The sequence below is a fragment of the Tyto alba genome, unplaced genomic scaffold, assembly GCF_018691265.1.
Source record: "Tyto alba isolate M040663 unplaced genomic scaffold, T.alba_DEE_v4.0 Super-Scaffold_7, whole genome shotgun sequence".
Classification (NCBI taxonomy): domain Eukaryota; kingdom Metazoa; phylum Chordata; class Aves; order Strigiformes; family Tytonidae; genus Tyto; species Tyto alba.
In genome coordinates this window covers 1,773,365-1,796,577 of record NW_024881328.1, presented here as the reverse complement: position 1 = coordinate 1,796,577, position 23,213 = coordinate 1,773,365, and the positions used below count along the sequence as shown (strand labels likewise).

Sequence of the window (23,213 nt, the reverse complement as noted above, 5' to 3'; positions counted from 1 at the left end):
TTCTGGTAAGACGGGTGTTAGCAGAGCGTGGGTGAAGCAGTCAGAGGTCCATGCCAAGTGCCACGTGTCCCACAGTTCTCACTCAGACAAGTGGTTTAATGTGGAGAGGTGGCTCTGGGGGGGTGTCATTGTGCTGGATTAAGACCAAAGTGTCGGCTTTTAGACATACAGGTGCCCTCCCTGACCACGTAGCGGGGGCATTTCAGCCTCTTCGGAGTCAGAAGACGATGCTCCCTCTTTCATTTTCCCTTCTACCCGACGGGAGGGGAACCAGCAGTGCAGGGAGCCGTGGAGCAGCTTTCCTGGGGGAAACTACATTTCATAGGCCATCGGCTGCGTTCCGCGCTAGCTGGTGTTTCCAAAGGTTTATCAAAAGCAGTCCAGGAGACTGCGGCGGTAAATCGGGAGGCGTCGGAAGCACAGTCACAAATTCTGCATGCAAAGGGGAAAAGTAGAATATTTCAGCTAAGTGAAGAACGGTTTTGGCAGCTCCTGCCACCTGGCTGTTCAATAAATGAAGGGTAAAAATAAACAAAAGCCTAACCCATGCCAAAAATTTAGAAACAGATTGGTGAGTTCTTTTTTTTTTTTTTTGTTCCACGTTGCTTTCCGCGTTCTGTAACGTTATTTCAGTCTCACGTAGATGTAATATGTCTTTATTCACATTTTTATTTTGTAATCAATGGAACAAGTAGAGAATATATAAACAGCATTGGCTTACATGTTTCTATGCACGTTTGCATAATAGAACCGTTGCACTCAAATTCTGCTTTTTGTTGCATTAAAATTCCATGTAATTGACAAAAGTTTTACTCAAAACCTCTTCCGTAATAACATCGATACATTCCTACCTTTGCTATTTAAGATACGTTTTCCAACTGGGAATTATTTCATCGACACTTTATTATTTATATTTGCATTAATTATTTATTGTATTAATAATTTATACAAATTACAAATTTCTATTAATTTGCATTATTTTATAAGTGTTTTTACGGAAGGTAGCAGAACAGCGTACTGACACAAGCTTGCTAGTGGGTATGAAGAGAGCTCAGCCCTCACACCCGCTGTGACCCCCAGCCCCAAGGAAATTAAAGGCAGGAGAGGAGGGTGCCTGGCCCTTTCTCGTTCCCAGATGTGACGCGCTGCTTGCTTGTCTGCCTGGGGACTTCAAGGAGCTGTGAAATTCCTGACTTAGGTACTTGAGCCGGCTGAAATACCTGCCTTTGCTGGGATCTCTAGTTTGAGTGGGAAAAGGTTAATGAATTCGGTGACTCTGATTTCGGAACCCCACAGCTAATTGTCACGCGGCACCGCTGTACAGGAGTTTCCGTACGGACACGGTAGAGGAGCCAGCCCGTTTGTCCCAGCCCTGGCAAACAGAGCGGGGGGTCTGCTCCGAGCGCCGGACGGGGATGCTCCTCCTGCTCTTTGCTCCCAAGGCCCTGCCACTTTTGCCCCTCATTTTCCTCTTCTGGTTCTTAAACCCCAGCCTGACGTCCCTTCTCATTTTCTTCTTCCCTTACCTGGTTTTTCTCTCAGGTCAGCTAACGCCACGATAGCGTAACCTTTCCCAGAATAGTCTAAAACGGTAACTCTTCCCCAAAGAACCAGAGGTTCTGCACAGGTAGCAAAAGCCTTTCCAGTTTGCAAACGGTCCCAGTTTAAAGGCGGTAGATGAAGGGGGGGACGTGTCCTGGGCAAAGAGAGAAGTCAGTGGTCATCAGATACTGGGATTTCTTGGGTTTTTTTTTTGGGGGGGTTTTTTGTTGTTGTTGTTGTTGTTTGTTTTTTTTTGTTTTTTTTTTTTTTTCACAAATGTACTTACATTTTTTTGACACCTACAATGATCAGAAGGAAGAGTAACATCAGGGAGCTTTCAGTTCGTGAGGTGTCTTTGCTAGGCCTGAAACTATCAAGTGGGAACAGGAAGGGGACATTTAGATGAAATCCCCGAAGAAAAGATTCGTCCTGTAGACAGAGCTGTTCAAGACCAATATTTCATTCTCTGAGGTTCGTTAGGGTCAGCTGAAACATATTTTTTCGGGTGTATTTGCAGAAATCAAATATGGACTGTGGCTTGGAGTGCAAATGTTGCCTGAGCCCTGGAGGGGCTTCTGGGTGTTGCTTCAGGGGTACGTTTCTGACTTGGGAGGGTACAGCAACCCCCAAGGACTCGTGTCAGGGGGCACATACGTATTTTAATTTGTTTGAACAGCAAAGGTTATTCATTGCTGTTCTGGCGCACCTCAGGATTTATACCGTGTTTCCATATTGAGCAAATACTGTAACTCCCACTGCCACCAGTAACCTCCGGCTCTGTAAACGCTGTTAAATTATCAGACCTTGTCAAAATGTGTTACTGCAAAGTGCAGAGCCCCTTTGTGGGCCCGGAGGGCTCTCTGGGAGCAAAACCCGGGTGGTTGCCCCGTGCCGTGGTGGAGCTTAGAGCTGAAGGTTCCTGCAGATGGAGGGGTGGATGATGTGGGACCTGCGAGAGCAGAGATCCCTGGGCAGTGCAGTTCTCAGGTGAGCTCGGGTCAGGGGTAAAGGTTCCCGGGTAGTGCCAGCTGTAGCCAGCAGTCTTGCGAAAGCTCTCGTTCTTCTTTTCCCACGGAAAAATCCCTGCACGATATTTGCACTTCGCAGGGCATCCTTTGCCTTTAAGGGAACTCGTTTCTCCTTCTGTGATTTTTGCCTCCAGCGCCAGAAAACTTCTCTGCAGTGAGATCGGTTTACAAATACCTTTTTTTACATCTACAGTATGAAAAATATAAAGTATGTCTGTGCCGGACAGTTACAGTCTCTCCGCAGCACGTTTCTGTGGGTATTTCCATACTTGCCCTTAGTTTTGTTCTGCTGAAGACACTCCAGGCTAGTATTAGAAATACCAAAAAAAAAAAAAAAAAAGAGAATATGGAAAATCTCTTCTCAAGCCTAAATTCGTTACTGAGGGGAAAAATACAAGCTCAAATATTAGGAGCGTATTTTATTTGTCATCTTCTTACGGCTGATTGAACTTCGAGTTGACCAGAACTAGTGCCGCCTGGGTGATGGATGGGCAGCGGTGTTGGGTGTAAGAATCCTTTTTCGGAGCTACGTCACCCGTGGTCTGGCCCGTTAGCGGCGTTGCCGTTGTGCCTGTCGGTCCCCGTGGGCGGGTGCGCGGGACGGGGGGCTGGGAGGGTGCAGGGTGAGGTGATGTTCCGTGGCTTTTGGGGGAGCTGCCGGCCCGGGGGACCCGTGGCAGCCCCCCTCCGGGCTTTGCCTCCCCGGCTGGGTCCGAGGGGTCGGGGGGGGGGGGATGAGGCAAACCCCGGGGGTTCCCGCGCTGCCTTTATGTTGGGCAGCTCTTCCTGTGGGAACGCAAAGGTGCAGGCGCGGGGATGGGAACCCTGCTTGCTGCTGCTAATAATTGCAGGGAGGAGAAGCGGACGTGAGCTCTGAAATAAAATTAGAAGCGGGTTTGAATGATGATCGGGGTTAATCATAACATACTCCGGTCGTTGTCAATACGACTCCGAGTAGGCAAAACATGGCTAATAGGTGCAAAGCTGGGAAAAAACCTGTAGGAACCCTTACTCTTTCTAAAATTACCATTTCAGCCGTTTTTACAGTGAGAGCTCTGCAGATCTGTTTGTGTAACATTAAATTTATCTAAGAGGGAATAGTCCTGCCTGCTGTGTTTCAGTTATCTGAGACTCCGCGGTGTATATGGGCGCACAGTTACTTCCATTTTACAGCGTGAAACTCAGCACTTCCAATTCCAGGTAGTGAGTTATTAGGGAAACACTGTCTGGTTTTCACAAATAGGTGCTGATGACATTTCAGAAGAACCCAGATCTGTGTGTACACCTCAGCTGCATTCATTCAACAGTTACTGAAGACTGAATCTTTGCAGAAATGGGAAATTCTGTGCCGTTACAGCAAAGACCCTCTTCCTCCCAGGAAAGAAAGGAAAGGAGGAAGAAGCAGAGGAGGGAGAGGGTGAGGGGTTTTGTTGCAGGCAGAGGGGTGGGGATGATTTTATTCGTCTGAAACAAGCAAAGAGAGCCACTGCGGTGAGGTTGGTGAGGATGGGAGAGCAGGGCAGGCGGGAGCTGAGGTTTCTTCACGCGCTGCTGGGCACGGGCTCCTCAAAATGTTTGGGCATCGCTGTGGGTCTGAGGGGGACTCGGCCAGTTGTCAGGTAGGTGAGGAACCCAAGTCCTGACGCAGCTTTTGGCATCAGTCTAAACAGCTTTGCATAGATTTCTAGGTGATCAACAGTCGAAATTTCTTTTAAATACTGTATTTTCGCACTGGTATTTATTTGGCACAAAGCTGCTTCAGTTAAGAAAGATTTCAGGGTCGGCTTTATTCTGTGCTCCCCGGACCAGAAGGTCTTTAGCTTTTGTGGTACCAGTCAGGTGGAGGGTCGCACCGCCCGGCCGGTCCCATCTGCTTGCAGAGGAGCTCGGGGGGGGGCAGCGATACTGTTTGTGGCAGAAACCCAGCAAGGCTGAGGGGCAGCACAGCAGCTTTGAAACCGGGGAGGGTTTAGCCCTGTCCAAAATGACAGTTAATCAACTGAGCTTTCAGTGCGGAGAGCAGGGGGAGAAAAATAGAAATGAAGTGTTGGTAAACTCAGCGTCCAGTATTATTTCACTGCTAAACCGTAGTTTGTTGTTGTTGTGTTTTTTGGTTTTTTGTTTTTTTTTTTTTTTTTCTGGGAGTAATGATAGTCAGCTCTTGCAGAAGAGGAAATAATCGCACAGCAGGCAAATTACCCGGGTTTGTTGAGTTTGGGAGTAAGGCTGCCAGGGCTGCGTGTGGTGCCCCCCGCGGGAAGAGCTGCGTGGGGCACAGCACCGTCACCTTGGGCGGCCACACCTGGGATACTCTGCCCAGTCTTGGTCCCCGCTGTGCAAAAGAGATGTGGCCAAGGTGGAGGGGGTCCAGAGGAGGGTCACAGAGCTGAGCAAGGGCCGGGGGAGGGCTGAGAGAACTGGATTTCTTCAGCCTTTGGAGGAGAAGGCTGAGAGGAGACCTTATCCCCATGCTCCAGTATTTGAAGGGTGGCTCCGAAGAAGACGGAGGCTCCCTGTGTGCAAGGAGTCCCGTGGAAGAGACAAGGGGTAACGGGTACAAGTTACACCTGGGGAGATTCCAACTGGACACAAGAGGAAGATGTTTCACCACGAGAACAACCAGCCACGGGAATAATCTCCCCAGGGCAGGGGTGGATTCCCCAGCATTGGACCCTTTTAAGATTCAGCTGGGCAGGGTGCTGGGCTGGCTTGTCTAGACCGGGCTGTGCCCAGAAAGGTTGGACCAGCTGATCCTTGAGTCCGACCTTGAAGCCGACCTGGGGTCTGATAATTTTGTGATCCCCGCAGGTCCCCGGGCATCTGCACTCTGTGTGTGTGCGTAACCCCCACGCTGAGCCGTAACTCAGCGCCGTGGTGCGGGGTGCTGCCCCTGAGTCACGCTGCCTGCAGGACACACGGAAGCTGCTGGAGGAAGATCTGAGACGGGCCCAAGGGATTCAGCTCCTGCCACGGGTGGGGAGTGCCCGTGAAGCCCCTCTTCCAGCTTCTTCCTGCGTTGCACGTGCGCGGTTTTGTGGCTGTCGAGTTGCTTTTCAGAGAAATGCGGGGAGCTTGGTCGAGCTCCTCAGTGTTTGCGTCAGGCTGCCTCCGAACACAGGAGCTCTCGCAGAAACTGAGTTTTGGCCGGGCAGGAGCGCTGATCCTGGAAATGCTGCACTTGCATGGGTCTAATCTGACCGGCTGAGTATCGCGTATTCCTGACAGTCTTCACAACCAGTTGGCTGAATAAATAACTGGAAGAACGGCTTCGTCTTTGCGAGCGAATCCTTTGCAGACAGCCCGTAGCGACCGGCGTGTTTTGGGGGGGGGGGTTGCACAGGTCAGGGTGTGCATTTTCAAAACCCGGGCTTGCCCGCTTTGCTGTTGTTTCTGAACCTGAGGACAGAAACACACGGCTGATGCTTGATCGACGCCCACGTCGACGTGCCGGTCAGTCCTCGCCTGCAGAGCCCGTCGGCGGGGGGACGCCGAGACCCCCGCAGGGCCCTTGGGGCAGAACTGTCACCCCACATCCCACCCCAGCATCTGCAGGGGGACCCGTTTGGGCTTAAACCCAAATGTGTTTGGGGTTTCAGCAGCTTGTGGGAGAGCCGCGGTTTTGGTGGGTCTGCCCGGGTGCAGGAGGGCAGAGCCGTGTTCCTGCTGGCTGCATTTTTCATTGCAGGTAGACTTCAGGCTTGCATTTCATTTCAGGTAGATTTGGGGCTTGCATTTCATTTCAGGTAGACTTCAGACTTTAATTTCATTTCAGGTAGGCTTTGGGCTTGCATTTCATTGCAGGTAGACTTCAGACTTTCATTTCATTTCAGGTAGATTTGGGGCTTGCATTTCATTTCAGGTAGACTTCAGACTTTAATTTCGTTTCAGGTAGACTGCAGACTTTCATTTCATTTCAGGTAGATTTTGGGCTTGCATTTCATTGCAGGTAGACTTCAGACTTTAATTTCATTTCAGGTAGATTTTGGGCTTGCATTTCATTGCAGGTAGACTTCAGTCTTGCATTTCATTGCAGGTAGACTTCAGGCTTGCATTTCAGGTGAGCATTTTTCATTTCAGGTAGACTTCAAATGCTGAAAACGCATAGAGCAGATATTTACGGGGAAATAGGACATCTTTACACAAAGAGAAGTTGCACTCTGACTGGATTTGCCTGTTGTAAGGATTTATAATCCTGTTAAGAGAGATTATGCCTGGTAATTTTATGCACATTTAGTCTCCCTCTAAGGCAAAGCTGAGGCATTAAACTCTCTTCACTAAGCATTTCAGATTGGATTTGAACTGCTGTGCCGGATGCAGAAGGCCAAAATTCCATCCACTTTACCATTACAATGCTGCTGAAATAATCTCTGGAAATGTGGTTTTGCGGGTAGGAAGCAGTCCTGCAGCTCTCACTCGGGCAGCGCTCTCATCGGTGCCGGGGGAGCTCTGCCCGAAAGGCAAGCGCCCAGAGTGTGCAGTCAAAACCATATTATTATTGTTAGTAGCTTACTTTTAAGTTGCTGTACATGGAATATATTTACAGTCGAAATGTCTGAGGTAGTGAAATGTACTGTAGTGTCACTTATTAAATTCCACAGTGTCTTTCAAAAGGTATTTTTTCTTTTTCCTCTTTTTTTTTTTTTTTTTTTTTTTTTTTTTTCTGTTTGTTTTCAACTAGGACCCCTACTATGGCTGGTGGCCTATTTTCTATTGACAGAAACTACTTTGAAGAGATAGGAACTTACGATGCAGGAATGGATATCTGGGGTGGCGAGAATCTTGAAATGTCTTTTAGGGTAATTGCCATTTTCCTTCATTTTCTGTCAACAAACACAGTTGTGCTGTAACGGTTCCTACGCTGCGGGCAGGGCGCTTCTGCTTTAGCTGTCATGCAAGTCATGGGTTAATTTAAATTCTCAAGATATTTGGGAATGCCTCATTATAGTATTTTGGTCCTTTTTTGCTGCATGAAACGTTTTATTACTGTTTAGAAACTTTTACACTTTAAAAAAAAACATGTATTTTAGTAATACCTTGCTTTATAAAAGAAACGAGGCTTTCTGTGAGCTGGTGCAAATGCTCACTGACATAAACAAGATATAAATTTGTATAGCGTAAAAAAAAAAAATCAAATATATGTTTTAACAAAGTTTTTGAAAGTGTATATTGTCATGAACTTGCAAGTCCTGGCTGGGATTTTTATTCTGTGTGAGAGCTGAGCTCGCATAGAAATTTCACATCCTGCAGAAAAGCGCTGGTATTTCTGCCGGGGATAGGTATGTTGCCCATGACAAGAATAAAATCTCTTTGAGTGAAATGCATTTAGTAATTGTCCTTTAGACGTAAAGGAAAATTGGAAAATTGAGTCTTTGATAAATAATTGTTAGAAAGGATGTTGAAAATTACTTGGAACGTCTCTGATGTATCACAATTTATGCACATGGAGTAAGTATGCAAAATAAACCCTGGTATGGTATGGTGGGTTTGGTTTTTTTTTTTTTTCTCTTTTGTCTTCGGCCGGGGCTGGTAGACTATTGCCTATTGACAGAAACTACTTTGAAAATTTTTGTGAAACAGGTATTTCTAGAGAAGATCAACTGCATTTTCGGGCCATTTTCTGAATTTGAAAGCATTTTCAGGGCATTTTCTATAAACTATAATAGTTTACTTTCCGGTAAAATAAAAGAGTAGAGTTACTTCTGCGTGTGGATTTCAACATTTTTTTGGTATGTAGAGCCCTAAGAGTATTCCTTGGATGTGTGTAGGCCCCTATACAGGAGCTTATTTTTAACTTAAGCCTGTTAGCAGGCTTATTTTTCGCATCTTAAGAAGTGATCCCCGGAGCAGGGAGTGCCTAGCGCTGCTTTAAAGCGTTAAATATGTGTCTGTCGTAGACTAAATCTGCGTATTACTGTTCATTTTTCACCGAGTATCAGTGTGTGATTTCTGTAAAGTGACGATCACCCAGGTCATTGAAATTTTAAGATCGGAATTGCTGATGCACGTTAAACCCTGACAGAGGGAACCTCGAAGCCGTTCGTTGTTGCTGGCGTTGGTTATCGCTTGCAGTGAACCTTTTGCGGGACCAGTTTTGGGTCGTTACCGTGGAAAGGTCCCGTTCTCAGTGGTGAAGAGTCTAACATATTTAGCTCTCCTTCTGGAAGAGCACTGCTTTTCATCCGAAAAATGATAATCCCCCCAAAAAACCAACCCTGATACAAAGGGACAGGCAAAGCGATTTTTGTTACGAGTCCGTAATGCAGAATATGTGGACGTTGATTCTCCGTGGGCTTCCTTTGGCAGTGGCTGGTTTTGTTAACAAAGCTACAAATATCGATCAGTTTTCTGTCAGGCCTCGTAAGCGCAACAGAATAAAATAATTTACAATTCCGCGGCCTTTTCCCGCTCCCTGGAGTAATCGATTCATTTTGGCAGAAAGCATTTGATCTCCTGCTGAGTGAGAGCAGGACGGGAGCGTGCGTTCGGCTTGCAGCCTATGCTCAAAAAATGCCCTGGCTAGGATGTTGGGAATGCCTACCCTTGCTGGGTTAGCGCTAATATATTTTGAAAACCCTTCCCGAGGAGCTCAGCGGGTTGATGGTGGTGTTCCCGGTTTCGTCTCGGGCTGTCCTGCTCCGGCCCTTGGCGGCCGCGGGGGATTCGTGGCGCGAGCCCACCAGCCCCTTCCCCGGGCTCATCCGGGTTTTGCGGTCGCGGGTGTCGCAGGTCGAGCCCGTTCCTCTGCCTTTGGCACAGTTCCTCTGCTCCTGGGCACTTCTATAATTTATATAATACAGACAACAAAACTCAGAGGGTTTGTTTCTATGTGTTTTGTTTTGGTTTTTGTTTTTTTTTTTTTTTTTTTTTTCCTTCCCAAAATAATCATTGCCCCGAGTCCTGTTTCCGACCGGACTTGAATTCTATCCGATGCTTAGCGTGAGCAAGGCAGTGCTGAGCTTAACTTGTGTAAATTTTGTGAGAATTCTGTCACGAGGTCTTCAGTTCAGCTTTAAAATAAAATCTCGGCCCAAAATACGTGGAAAGACGAAGACCAACAGTAGCTGTGCTCCCCGTGGAAAGCCCCGCTGATAAAGGCAGGGAAGCAGCTCTGCCGTTACTCTTATTTTACTCGTTGAGACTGAGGTGGGGGGAGCGAGGAGAATGAATTTGCTGGTGGACTCTTTGGGCATGGCATCAGAGAACATTCTTTGCTGTCTTTGGAAGGTTTTCCCACTTAAACTTCAAGAAACATTACCAGCGTGGGAAGCGTGCATCAGCCTAACGAGAGGGCAGGGTGTCAAGAATAGAAATAAAATGATGTGCTTCCAGCACCGGGAGATTGCCATGGAAATGCCGGCAGCCACGCTGATGCTGTTCCTTGGTGTTTAGAGCCTTTGTCTGTAAAAAAAAAAAACAACACATTGTCAAGTGCATCGAGTACGGCTGGATCAATAAAATCCTATATCTGATGTAAAACATCTGCAGAAAATGGGTAGCAAAGGGTGCCGAGGGGCTGGGGAGGTTCCTCCAGCAGCCGCCCTACACACCTGCAGTTATCCCAGAGGTTGCCAGAATATCTCATTGCCGTCAGGAAAACACTGAGGCTAAATCTTGGTTTGGAAAATTACTGTAATAGGAGTCAGCCAAAAGGAGCTCTTATTACATTGGGTGGTTTTGTCAGCGAATGGGAAGGGCACAGTTTTGGTGTTGGTCCGGTAGTCAGAAAACAACCCCCCAAACCATCCCCCCCCCAATGGGTATTTCGTCTTTTAGCTCTGCTGCTGCTCGTGGCTGAACGAATGATGCCTTTTGGAGGGTGTCTGTTAATTATGGCAATTGGGAGGGAAAAAGAATAGATTCTGGCGGGAATCTCTTATGGCTGTAAGAGTCTACTTTAGCAAATGAAAACCTTATTTATTCTTCAACATTTACCGTATTTTTATTTATAGAATTCCTTAAACGTTTTTAATTTTCTGTCAGATTCGGTAAGTGTTTTTTCCCAGTTGGAGAATTCCCTGTAAAACAGGGTAGTCAGAAAGGAGCTCTTGGAGCTCTGGAAAGGGTATTAAAAGTAATCTGTCCGTCAGCAAAAAAAAATAGATTATTCTTTAGAATAATCCAAGTAGGCCAAAGCAAGGCTAGAGAAAACCAACGCGTACTCTACCAGGAGTAAGATGCTGTTTGCTCTTGGTTTTCTGGCAGCTGTTAGAAGTGCAGGAGAGGGGATGGGGAGGTTTCCATACGCATTTCCTAAGGAGGGGGACATACGTCGTCCTGGGTCTCAGAAATTTCTGGTTTGACCGTTGCAGGAATTCCTGTAGGAAATGAACGAGGAGCGAGGCTGTTGAATTCGCTTCTAACTGAGCGTGGTGTCTGATCTTCACAAATCCTCCGATTCCAGCACGTGGGAGTCTTCGTATGGCCCAAGGGACTGCCTCCCCGAGGAGGGGGCACGGCCCAACCGCAGCCCCCGTCCCGTCCCGACCCGCTCGTGGTGCTTGAGGAAGCTTTTCCCAGAATATTCCAGAATATTAACAGCAATTTTTCAGCCACCCCCTATGTGAGGTCTCAACTTGGGGCTGCAAAATTCTAGGTGTAAGAGAGCATTTCAACGCGCTTGAGGGGACGGGTTGAGCGGAATCCTGGATTGGGATTTTTGCCGTGTGTGGCCGCTGGCGGGGCTGGAGAGATTAATTCTCAGAAGTGCGCGGTGACCCTGCAGTTAATTTTGTGCGGTGGTGAGTGGGATTTGGGCTGTGCAAGTCCCTAATCACCCGGCAAACAGGGTGAAAACCCACCTCTGCGCTTCTCAATGGCCCTTCCCTGCGTGACTGCATCAGCTCGTTGTAGGAGCACAAGCGTTTGCTCACAGATTGTGCTCAGAAAATCTTTGTTTGCTTACGTTTAAAGCGCGCAACATTTTTCCCTTTCTTTGGACCGCATTATTTTTTCTGTATGTGTCAGGTTTCTTACATTCCTATAGGGAAAATATTCAAGATACGCCGGTTCAGTTGATTTCATTATAGAGATCTTTGGTATTAACATTTTCAGGTTAGGGTTTTTTTTTTTTTCCTAGTTATTCCTCACACATCACTGCATAGCAACAAACAAGTTTAACTCATTTAACATCACCGTGCTTATGTGTAGGTTTGCTTTCCGACTGCAGTAATCTTTGGGGATTTTTTTTTTTTTTACCATAACTTTGATGTGTGCATATATGTGAGACGTTTAATCGAACACCAACATCACCACGCACACACACACACGTGCCAAAAGAACCCCTTCATGTAAAGGAATATTTTCTAAAATGAGGTAAATAGAATTATTAACGTGGAAGGCATTTGCTTTTGGTGTTTATACCTGTAACCCGAGATTTTAATTTTATTTTACTCTAAGTTTTAATGAGTATCGTATCTCATTTGGAGTTAGTTTTGCATACTTTGTCATAAAGGGAGTATTTTTTTTCTACGTGTTTTAAAATTTGGAGTAAAGCCTCAAAGGTTTTTTTTGTTGCTTGTTTTTTGTTTTATTTATTTATTTTATTTATTTATTTATTTATTTATTTGTTTGTTTGTTTGTTTGTTTGCATAGAAATTATTATTAGCCTTAATTGACATGCACTGAGGTTTGCAGGAACTGACATTGACTCAGTGTTCAACAATGATGGAAGGAGAAAACATCCTGACAGCGAGCTGCGCAGGGATCAGACGGAGTTTAACGCACTGGCGTTAGGCGATAATAGGAACGGTTCTGAAAGGTCTGTGAAATCAAAGGTGGTTCTGAATAGTTAAAGTCTGCGTTTAAAAAGGGATAGATGGGCAGATACAAGCCTTGGTTTTAAGTCCATGGCGTGCGGTGTCTCGCCACAAAGTCTGAATGAGTTAGGATTTCTAAGCAAAAAGCTAAATAGAAAAAGAGTTAGTCTTGCACGGGTTTATAGAAGGTAAATGCTGACGGGCTGGGTCTGGCAGTTCCCTTTCCAGCGCAAGGAAATGTGGCAGAGCTGCTGGGTCCCTTCCCCAGCGAAACCCCGCGGTAAGGGGCACTCTGGAAATTGCCTCTGGGATCGGGAGAAAGGGGGGAGGTTGATAGGGGCCGGGTGGGAAAACGGGTGGTGCTGCGGGCCGAGGCGTCAGGCTGGGGGCAGGACACTGTAGGTTGCAGCTGGATATTGGGTTTGGGGGTTTTGTTTTGTTTTGTTTTGTTTTTTTTTCACTAAATAACTTTTCACAAAAGGTGGGGAATAAACTCATGGAACGTGCTGGGTCGGAAGGTGCAGAGAGGGACTTGAAATACGATTGAAGGACCATGGTTGGAAGAACATCTGATTCCGGGGAATTCATTCAGGTGGAAGGAGAAGGGGTAAACTTCAGAGGAGAGGGGAAGGAAGACACCTTCAACCTTAAAAATTGTGATGTGACAAGAACTGGGTTATGAATAATTCAGCGTGAAAATCAGAGTTGGTTTTTGGGGGTTTTTGTTTGTGGTTTTTTGTTTTTTGTTTTTTGGCTTTTTTTTGTTTTGTTTTTTTGTTGTTTTTGTTTGTTTGTTTGGTTGTTTTTTTTTTGTTTTGTTTTGTTTTTTGTTTTTTGTTTTTTTTTAATTAGCTACATCAATCCTGTACCACAATATTTGCCATCTGGGTGTCTTTAGTCCCTCGGTGCATTTAGTCGCCGGCGGGGCCCTTATTGCCTGTTGTGATGGGTGGGGGGTCAGTAAATGGGAAATATTGCTGACCTAAGGGCTGTGGTTCCTGCCTGCTCCCCCCCCCCCCCACCCCACACACAAAAAAATGTGGGTTACGGGGGTTTGCCAAGGGCAGAAAGTCTCGATGGGGCAGCCTGGGGTGAGACACCGGCTCCGCTTCTTGTTTGGTTTGTTTTGTTTTGTTTTTTTTTTCTGGGAAGAGAGAACTAAAAGGACTGGAAGGGCTGTAGTAAAGCAGCAATTCATAAAATCCGTGCCACGTTCAGAAAAATCTAGGTGTGTTGGAGGAAAGATGGAGTTCACTGGAAATACCTGATTCCCAAGCTCTAGGATCAAGTCAATTCTAGCATGGGAGGTTTTGCCGATTAAAAAAGTAGAGTGAATATTAAAATGAAAAAAAAAAAAAAAATCAAACCTGCAGTAATGGCAGTTTCTCCCCCAAATTCTTGGGGTGTGACAGGGAGCAGCCAGCAGTGCCAGTGGAAGGGTGCTGGTGGGGGCCGGGGACCTGAGCTGGGGTGCCCGTTGCTCCCGGGTAGCGGAGCGTGGGGGTTGGCTCCGGCTCTCGCCGCTGCCAGTGCAGCGTGTCTGCAACCCCACCGTCCTTAGCCATGGTTGGAAAAGTAAGCATTTTACCAAGAATATTCGGAGAGGTTGATTTGTTTGGGTTTGTTTTTGTTTTGTTTTGGTTTTGTTGGTTTTTTTTTTTTTTTAATAATACTGAAAAGCTAAAAGTCCTTTTCTTCGGAACAGGGTGCGGGTTCATCCGCGTTCCCGTGACAACTGTAACAGCTTAGCAGATTGTACCAAGGACAGCCCAAAATGTGCTTTAAGAAATGTGCAGGAACACGCTTTTTCAAAAACGGTGGCGTGGGAGGAATTTCCTGCCAGGGAGAGGAGTCGGAGGGGGAGAGCAGGAGCAACCGGGGAGGGGGGGAAAATGCTGGTCCTGAGGCAGAGACCGTGGGTTAAAGTGCACCTCAAATTGCACGTGCTCGTTACTGTCCCGCCCGGTGAGTTACTCCCGGGTGGCTTTGTGAATATGTCAGTGGGGTATATTTAGGTTTTAATGCACGCTGCCTTTTTGGTACAGCCGCCTGTTCCTCGGCACCCGTCAGCCTGGAGCTTCACCTGAGCTGACTGGTTGGGATTGAGCTGCGAAGCACAAGGTGTTAAACACAAGAATATTTTGATGTTGTCATTGCTTATCCCAGCAGAGTACATCACTTAGCATACTAATGAAATTATGTAAAAGGGTTTAGCCCTAATTAAGTAAAATCTGCATTAAGTTACTATGGTAACTTAGTCTGTGTCGAGGAGCTCTAATTACAAGACCGCACCAGCGCTCCTGTTTGAAACACCCAGTGGTTCTTATACTCTGTGTTTTATTACCAGGAGATATTGTGAATTTGAGTCGTGCTGGCTGCTTAGGAGGAGACTAAAGCAAAGAGTGGGACGAGCCTAAATAAGGAACTGGGCAGCTGGTGATGCCAAAAATGTCAGCGAACCTTAGGGAATCCCGAGGGGCCGAGCTTGGCTGGCAGGACAGCAGAGCTTTGTAACCCTGCAAGCAGCCGGCGGAAGCCTTGGCTCGCCCCTGCCCGCCCTGCTGCTGCGCCTCCAGTCCGGCAAACTTCCCCCTTCAGCCCCAACTCAGTTTCTTCTCCGGTTCTTCCCAGAGCCTAGAAAGACGAGAGATTGCAGAGGAGCAGTTCATACACAAACTGATGTGTGTCATACCAAGGCTCTTGTGATCTGGCAGGAAAATACCTTCTTTCATTTAACAGCAGGGTATTAAAGTTCAGGATTATATGATTTTATTTTTTTTTTTTTTATATATATACTTGCGCAGTCATATTGAAGGCACTGAGCTTACTCAGAGTGTCGATTTTGGCTCCAGTAGTGGAAAGGGTCAGTTCGCATCTAGAAGTTCATCAAATTCTCTTGTCTACATATATATATATTTTTTTTTTTTGAGTTGATCACGGCACTCAGCAGCATACAAACCATCAATTCTCTTGTCTATGTATATATATTTTTTTTTTGAGTTGATCACGGCACTGACCAGCATACAAACCATCAAATTCTCTTGTCTATATATATATTTTTTTTTTTGAGTTGATCACGGCATTCACGAGCATACAAACCATCAAATTCTCTTGTCTATATATATATTTTTTTTTTTTTGAGTTGATCACGGCACTCACCAGCATACAAACCATCAAATTCTCTTGTCTATATATATATTTTTTTTTTTTGAGTTGATCACGGCACTCACCAGCATACAAACCAGAGAACATACTGTTTGCACCTCTGTTTCATTTCTGTGGTTCTGTGATGTTCAGAGTACCTGTGCTTGCTGCTTTCTGTTGCTGTCGGTGATACCAGCCCAGATCTGCTGCACCTTTGCTCAGGCTGGTCATGAACAAGATTCTGCTTTGAAAAACACATGCATATATATATATATTTTTTTATATATATAAATAGAAGTAGAAGTTCTTCTCTGTTTCTTTAAGTACTTTGAAATCCTGGAAAATTCAGATACGGAGGTGACAGCCCCACCCTACAGCTCACCCACTCTGGGATGGCACCTTCCTAAGACGGTTTGTGCTGTAAGGACACAGAGCCGGGCGAACCGTGCACACCAGCTTTCGCCGTGCGGTTAAAGCCCCTGCACTCCCACTGCTGGCACGAGCTGTGCCCCTGCTCTCCCCTTCCAACTTCTGCTTGACGTTCCCCGCTGGGGGAATAAGTGAGAGGAGATAGCTGCTAACCTGTCTGTCAGAGTGTGTGTCCCCCCCTCCCCGCCCTGCTCTGAGCTCGGCGTGCCTTCTGTTTGCTTTAGCCCGCGGTCTCTGCGTGTTTTTAATTCCAGATTTGGCAGTGCGGCGGCTCCCTCGAGATTGTCACCTGCTCCCACGTTGGGCACGTTTTCCGAAAGGCAACGCCTTACACCTTCCCGGGTGGCACGGGCCACGTCATCAACAAGAACAACAGGAGGCTGGCAGAGGTCTGGATGGATGAGTTTAAGGACTTCTTCTATATTATATCCCCAGGTAAGAAATCCTTTTCGGATCGTATTATGGGGCGTAGAGCTGTCGGGGGGAAAATGGCAAGTGTAAATGTAAGGTGCGTACAGGTAAGTGTAGACATGGATGCATGTATATGTGCTGAAAGTTGAGACGTAACAGCAAAAGTGCTTTCAAAATTCAAGGGAACGTCCTTTCCGCGTGTCAAACCCTTCTATATCCTGTCCCCAAGTTAAAAATATCAGTTAAGGCTCCTCCTCTCCCAAAGATCCTACTTTTTTTTTTTTTTTTTTTTTTTCCAGAATGTTATTCTCATAATGTTAGTTCGCAGCCGAGCGGGAAAGCTCGCTGACCCCATTTGGTCTTAGAAATGCAGAATTTGGCCGGATTATCCTTGTGAGCCCGGGAGGTGCCTTCGGGAGGTGCCAGCGGGTGCTCTGGGAGCTCCAACCCGTGAGATGCCTTCAGCGCATCCTCCCGCCTCTCCGCTGCCGGGCGTCGGTCCTCGGGGCAAACACCTTCTTGCAAACATCCACATTCCTCTTCCTTTGCGTTAGGGATGGGCAGTCACATTTCGCTGTAGCTGGTTGTATTTCAGCGTAGCTGATTGTCGGTTATATTTCAGTGTATGTCCTAAATAAATCTTAGTCTTTAGAATAATATAATAATGACCCTCAGGTCTCTCACGTGGCAGTTTTCATGTTCTTACACAATTTTAAAATTTACCTCTTCATTCGAAAAATTCGACTCGGAGACAATTCCGCTTTTATAAAATTTAGAGTTCTAAACAAAACTTTTTTTTTTTTTTTTTTTCTTTCCCCCCGCCCCAAACAAACAAACACAAGAATCAAAAACTTTAATGAGTGGCCGTGCTCAGGAAAGAAAGGGTATGTACCTTCAGTGCTGGCTCTAGTAAAGGCTGTTTTGCACCTGTATTTCACGTAGTCCTTTGGTCACAGCCAGCCTCTTAAAGCAGGCATTTTTGAGCTAAGCCTTTTCTTTCTATAAATAAGGACCAGTAGTTTTATTTAATTTGATTTGGCTAAAATAAATGAAAGCATAATGTTAATATACTTTACAGTGTTTATTTTTCTTTTAAATATTTGTATATAAAACGGGAAACTATTCTGGGTGGGTTTTTTTTTTTTACTCCAAACAGTTTTACTGATACCTCAAAATTATACAGTTAATAAAAACTAAATTGCTTCTGTTCAAAAGCCAGAATATACAATGTCTCATGTAAGAAAGCCAGTTATTTTTCACAGTATTTATAAATTATTACTTTAAATGTCTGTCGTAGAGAGTAGCCACAGACTGTGTAAGCTATTGTTACCGTTTTATTGTGTGCTCTGGCATAATCTTCCCATTCTCCCATCTTTAAGCTTTCTTCAAATTTAAATTCTGTAGCAACAGAATCAGTTCAAATTTTCACTGTCGCCAAAAAATAAACCCCACACCGTATTATTATCCATCGGAGTTTTGCGTTTCATCTCCAGCACAATTTACTGTTATTAGACCTCAGCTCATTCCGGCTGCAAACCTGCTTGTTTCCACAAGCTGGTTTGGTGCTTTTTTTTTTTTTTTTTTTTTTCCCAGGGTTTCAGGACATCTCAGTCAATATCAGGTGCCAACATGTAATTCTCAGGCTGTGAAGTCAGAAAACTCTTGGGTTCTGCATGGGTTATTGCACGTGTACTGTGGTTCTCGCGGTACGTGCTCATGAAAATATTCTGAGCCTGCCCTGGAAAACGCTTATCAAGCCAAAAAATTTAAAGCACTATAAAAGAAAAGCCTATGCACATCGTAAGTGCCCTGTTAACGGCGTAAAAAAGATATTTATATATCTTTTTATAGACACGTACACTACATTTGAGTGTCTATAAATGTGTATACGGCCAAAAGATGTGAGCGTGAAAGAAGTCTTGAAAGAAATGTCAGGGAACTGATGGTCCCCGTGGGTCCGAGGTTTGGGGTGGCAGTGGGTGTGCTGGGGAGGCGTTCGCAGGGCCCTGCCTCCAGCTGGCAGGGAGGGAGGGAGGGAGGCGCGGGCAGATTCCCTCTGCCCCCCTGAAATCCCTTCTGGGGCGCGTCCTCCTGCGGTGCTGTCGTGGTTTGGGCCTGGTTGACAGCCAACCACAAGGCAGCACCTCTCTCTCCCTTCCCCTCCGGCAATGAGAAGGGACAGAGAGCCAGGCTTGGGGTTCGAGATAGGACTGGGATGGGGAAAAATTCCCCTTTATGATCACGAGCAAAAGGCAGACTTGTTAGGGGAAGAAAAAAAGAACATACATTTATTACAGACACTAACAACACGTAACAGAGTAGGACAGTGAGAAGCATTGCCACATCTTGAGAACACCTTCCCCCCACCCCTCCCTTCTTCCCGGGCTCAGCTCTGCTCCCGATATCTCTACCTCCTCCCCCAGTGGCGCAGGGGCAGGGAATGGGGGGTGCAGTCAGTGCTGCCACTTCCTTCATGTTCGGTGACAGGAGTGTCCAGAACTTGTTCCTCCTGCTCCATCGTGGTCCCCCTCTCACAGGAGACAGTCCTCCACAAACTTTCTCTGACATGAGTCCCTCCCACGGGCCGCAGCGTTCCCCACACTGCTCCGTCATGGGTCACTAACTTCCTCCGACTGGAGTCTCTCCCACGGCTGCAGCCCTTCCCGAGCTGCTCCGGCGTGGGACACCCCCGCATGCTGCAATCCTCCCAGCACTGAATTACAGCAGCGGGGCTGCCTTTTCCCATGAGACCCCGGCCTTCTTTGGGCACAGCACCTTGATCAGCTGAGCAGGAGCCATAGGCCACAAATCAATGTCTGCTCCCCCGTAGATCTCCATGGGTGGCGGGGGGGGGCCGCCCTGCCGTCTCACCACAGGATACAGGAGGGTCTCTGCTCCGGCACTCCTCCCCCCTCCTTTCTTCCTCCGTTCCTCCACTGACCTTGGTGTTCATGCAGCTGCAGCAACTCTTCCTCACCAGTCCCAGTGCCCGTCACCACGTCCCTTCTTAAATACGTTATCGCAGAGGCGCAGCCGATTGGCTCAATTTCCCAAACAGAAGTGGAGCTGACGTGGAGCTGGGGGAGCTTCGAGAAGCTTCTCACAGGGGGCCGCCCCGATAGCCCCCTCCTCTGCCACCAAAAAACTCCACCACTCACTCAACCCAGGACAGGTGCTCTGGCGGCTGGGCTCAGAGCCGAGCAGCCAGGGAGGAGGGTCTGCTCTCCTCGGGGGAGAAGGCGGTCTGTGCTCAGCGGGGAGCGGCCCCTGGGGAGGGGGTTTCTTGGCTGGTAGGAGGGCTGATGGCCCCCTCCCCTGCCACCAAAAAACTCCACCGCTCACTCAACCCAGGACGCCGCAGAAGAAGAGGAAAAATTCCCGGCTTCAGGACGGGTGACAAGAGCCAAAGCAGGCAGGGAGGTGACCCGCCATCCCCTCCGGCCCGGGTTTCATGTGGGTGGCTGGGGGGGGGCCGTAGGGGGCAGAGCAGGGGCTCCAGAAGCCGGCGGTGTCTCCGGGTGTGGTTTGTCCCCTGCTGCCCGTGCGTCTGCCGAGGCGCGGCGGGGCCGAGCGGCCGCCTTGGTCCGGGGGAACTGTGATTGCTCCTGCTCCGAAAGCTGCGGGAGTTCGCCGTCACTCGCCGTGCTGGCTGTATGGGCGGTGTGAGGCTGTACGGGCGTCGTGTGAGGGACTGTACGGGCGCTGCTGGGTGGCTGTGCTGACAGTATGTGACTGACTGTACGGACGTTATGTGGCTGCAGGGACGGGATGCGACTGTACAGACATTATATGACTGGCTACACGGACAGTATGTGACTGTATGGACAGTATGTGAGTGACTGTATGGACGTTATGGGACTGAACAGACATTATATGACTGACTGTACGGACATTATGTGACTGTATAGATGTTATGGGACTGTACAGACATTATATGACTGACTATATGGACATTATGTGACTGTATGGACAGTATGTGAGTGACTGTATGGACGTTATGGGACTGTACAGACATCATATGACTGACTGTATGGACATTATGTGACTGCATGGATGGTATGTGAGTGACTGTATGGACGTTATGGGACTGTACAGACATCATATGACTGACTGTATGGACATTATGTGACTGCATGGACGGTATGTGACTGTACAGATATTATATGACTGGCTATATGGACATTATGTGACTGTACGGGTGTTATGTGACCAACTGTGTGGACATTATGGGACTGTACAGACATTATATGATTGACTGTATGGACGATATGTGACTGTATGGACAGTATGTGACTGTATGGACGGTATGTGACTGACTGTATGGACAGGATGTGACTGACTATACAGAGATTATGTGACTGTACAGACGTTATATGACTGACTATACAGATATTATGTGACCATATAGACATTATATGACTGACTGTATGGACGTTATGGGACTGTACAGACATTATATGACTGACTGTACGGACATTATGTGACTGTATAGATGTTATGGGACTGCACAGACATTATATGACTGACTATATGGTCATTATGTGACTGTATGGACAGTATGTGCCTGTACAGACATTATATGACTGACTGTAAAGACATTATATGACTGACTTTATGGACAGTATGTGACTGACTGTATGGACGGGATGTGACTGTACAGACATTATATGACTGCCTGTATGGACGGGATGTGACTGACTATACAGAGATTATGTGACTGTACAGACATTATATGACTGACTATACAGACATTATGTGACCATATAGACATTATATGACTGACTGTATGGACGTTATGGGACTGTATAGGCGTTATATGACTGACTGTACGGACATTATGTGACTGTAGGGACATTACGTGACTGACTGCATGGATGGGATGTGACTGACTATGGACATGACGTGCCACGCCTGATGGAAGTGCCCTGCAGACTTCACTTGTACTGGATTTCCCAAAATGTAGAGGATGAACATACCATGAGTGAAAACCAACCACCTTGACGGGGTTCTCTTAAATATGGAAATTGAGCTTTGTGTGAGGTAGGCAGGATTGTGTCCCTTTATAGTTGATAATTATATCTGTCTAATTAAATCTGAGGGAATAGGGCGCACGACAGAAAATTTGGCTGATTCTTTCTAACATAATTGGCTTCCGTTCTCCTGCAAGAGGAAGGGAAAAAAATGGAAAAAATAAATATAACGCTAACAAAAGAATAACTGATATGATGTAAAAGTGGGTTCAAAACCCAGGCTAAGATACAGTCAAGTTCCAACCATAAATATGCCACATGGGATGAGCTATTCTTTAATTCACTTCTCCCTTATTAAGTTTTTTTTTTTTTTGTGCAGTCTCATACCAAGTTTCTGTTGCATTTTTGTTGAACTAAATGCATTTCTAATAATTTACCCTGAAAGCATACATTTTCTTAAGAGTGTGAGGCAAGCAAGTACTAACAATGTATATTCACCACGTAGCATATGTGGTGAATACATTACGCTCTCTCTGCTTTCATATTCTGCCTTGACAGCAAGTTTTTCTAGGCTGATTAGGAGTTAGTTGCTTTAAAGCTGAAGCTCTAAAGTACCGTACTATGGGCAATTTAAAATACAATACATTTTAAATGAGATATTAGCAAAATGCATTTAAAGGCGACTAGAATAGTGATATACGTTGTAGAATGATTTAAAAGTTCCAGTTTCAAAAAGAGTGCCAGATGAAATTGCTGCTGTGCACTTTTCTGAAATGTTGTTAATATTTCATTTTAAAAATGCTTCCAGATTGGTTATGTTCAAGTTTTCAGATTCCTAAATGCAACATGCCAAATCCTGGATCAGAACGTCTTTGGTTTTTTTTTTCTCTCCTTCTCTCTCCCACTGCTTTTTTTGTTTTGTTTTGGGACCTTTTAAGCAAGGGTCCCTTTGCTTACAGCGGGGCTTCCTATAGGACTCGATTATTTTTTTCAATCCTTTTTTCCACAGAATTTTTACTGAGATATTCTGAGTTGTGGGAGTGAGGAATTTAGTGCTGAGCAAAAGGTTAAGTTCGGGTGTAGAAATTAAAATAAAAAGGCCGTGGAAAAATATATCTGATTTAAGCCCACCTTTGACTAGCTTGACTGTTGCTCTAGCACGTCTGCAAAAGCTGGAGCGACACCCTCACTACGGACTTTACCTTTTCTGCTTCACCGATTTGACGTGTCAGACCTCCAATGTGAGAGATTAATTTGGAACCACCCAATTAAAAAAAAATAAGACTCAGAAGAGCATCAGTAAGAAATACCTCTTTCCATCTGTCAGAGCGCACACATTGCAGAATGCCATGTAAATGGAACGATGAAGTCATAGCTCTGTCAGTCTAAGTGGTTTAAATACAAGATTTAATTTTGAGAGTGGGTGTGAGGAGTGTGTTGGATGATTTAAGTCAGGACCTTAATCCTTTCTGCTGCTGGTTCCAGCCTGGAGCTATTCGGGGGTGTTATTTGGAGTGGGCATTTTCTGTCAAGGTGCTGGATGGGTGGGTGGATGGATGGGTGGAGGGATGGATGGATGGATGGGTGGATGGATGGATGGATGGATGGATGGATGGATGGATGGATGGATGGATGGATGGATGGATGGATGGATGGATGGATGGATGGATGGATGGATGGATGGATGGATGGATGGATGGATGGATGGATGGATGGATGGGGAGGTGGATGGATGGATGGAGGGAGAGAGGGAGGGATGGATGGATGGAAGGATGGATGGGTGGATGGAAGGATGGATGGAAGGATGGATGGGTGAATGGGTGGGTGGATGGATGGATGGAGGGAGAGAGGGAGGGAGGGATGGATGGATGGATGGATGGATGGATGGAAGGGTGGATGGGTGGATGGATGGATGGAGGGAGGGATGGATGGAT

General features: G+C 46.4%; 1 protein-coding gene across 8 annotated transcripts in view; it reads left to right on the top strand.

Moving 5' to 3' along the window:
• The window catches only part of GALNT13 (polypeptide N-acetylgalactosaminyltransferase 13), a 143,082-nt gene that overhangs the window by 69,419 nt on the left and 50,450 nt on the right, over window positions 1-23,213 (top strand). For 7 of the 8 annotated variants that reach the window (XR_004407744.2, XM_032997347.2, XM_042783725.1 and 4 more), the window contains 2 exons: window positions 7,249-7,366; window positions 16,153-16,333. Coding sequence is in view for 7 of the 8 variants with exons in the window: in XM_032997347.2 (XP_032853238.1) it covers window positions 7,249-7,366; window positions 16,153-16,333 (299 nt within the window). In the remaining variant the exon portion in view is untranslated. The remainder of the gene's footprint in view (window positions 1-7,248; window positions 7,367-16,152; window positions 16,334-23,213) is intronic. The other variant, XM_032997352.2, reaches the window with a different exon arrangement.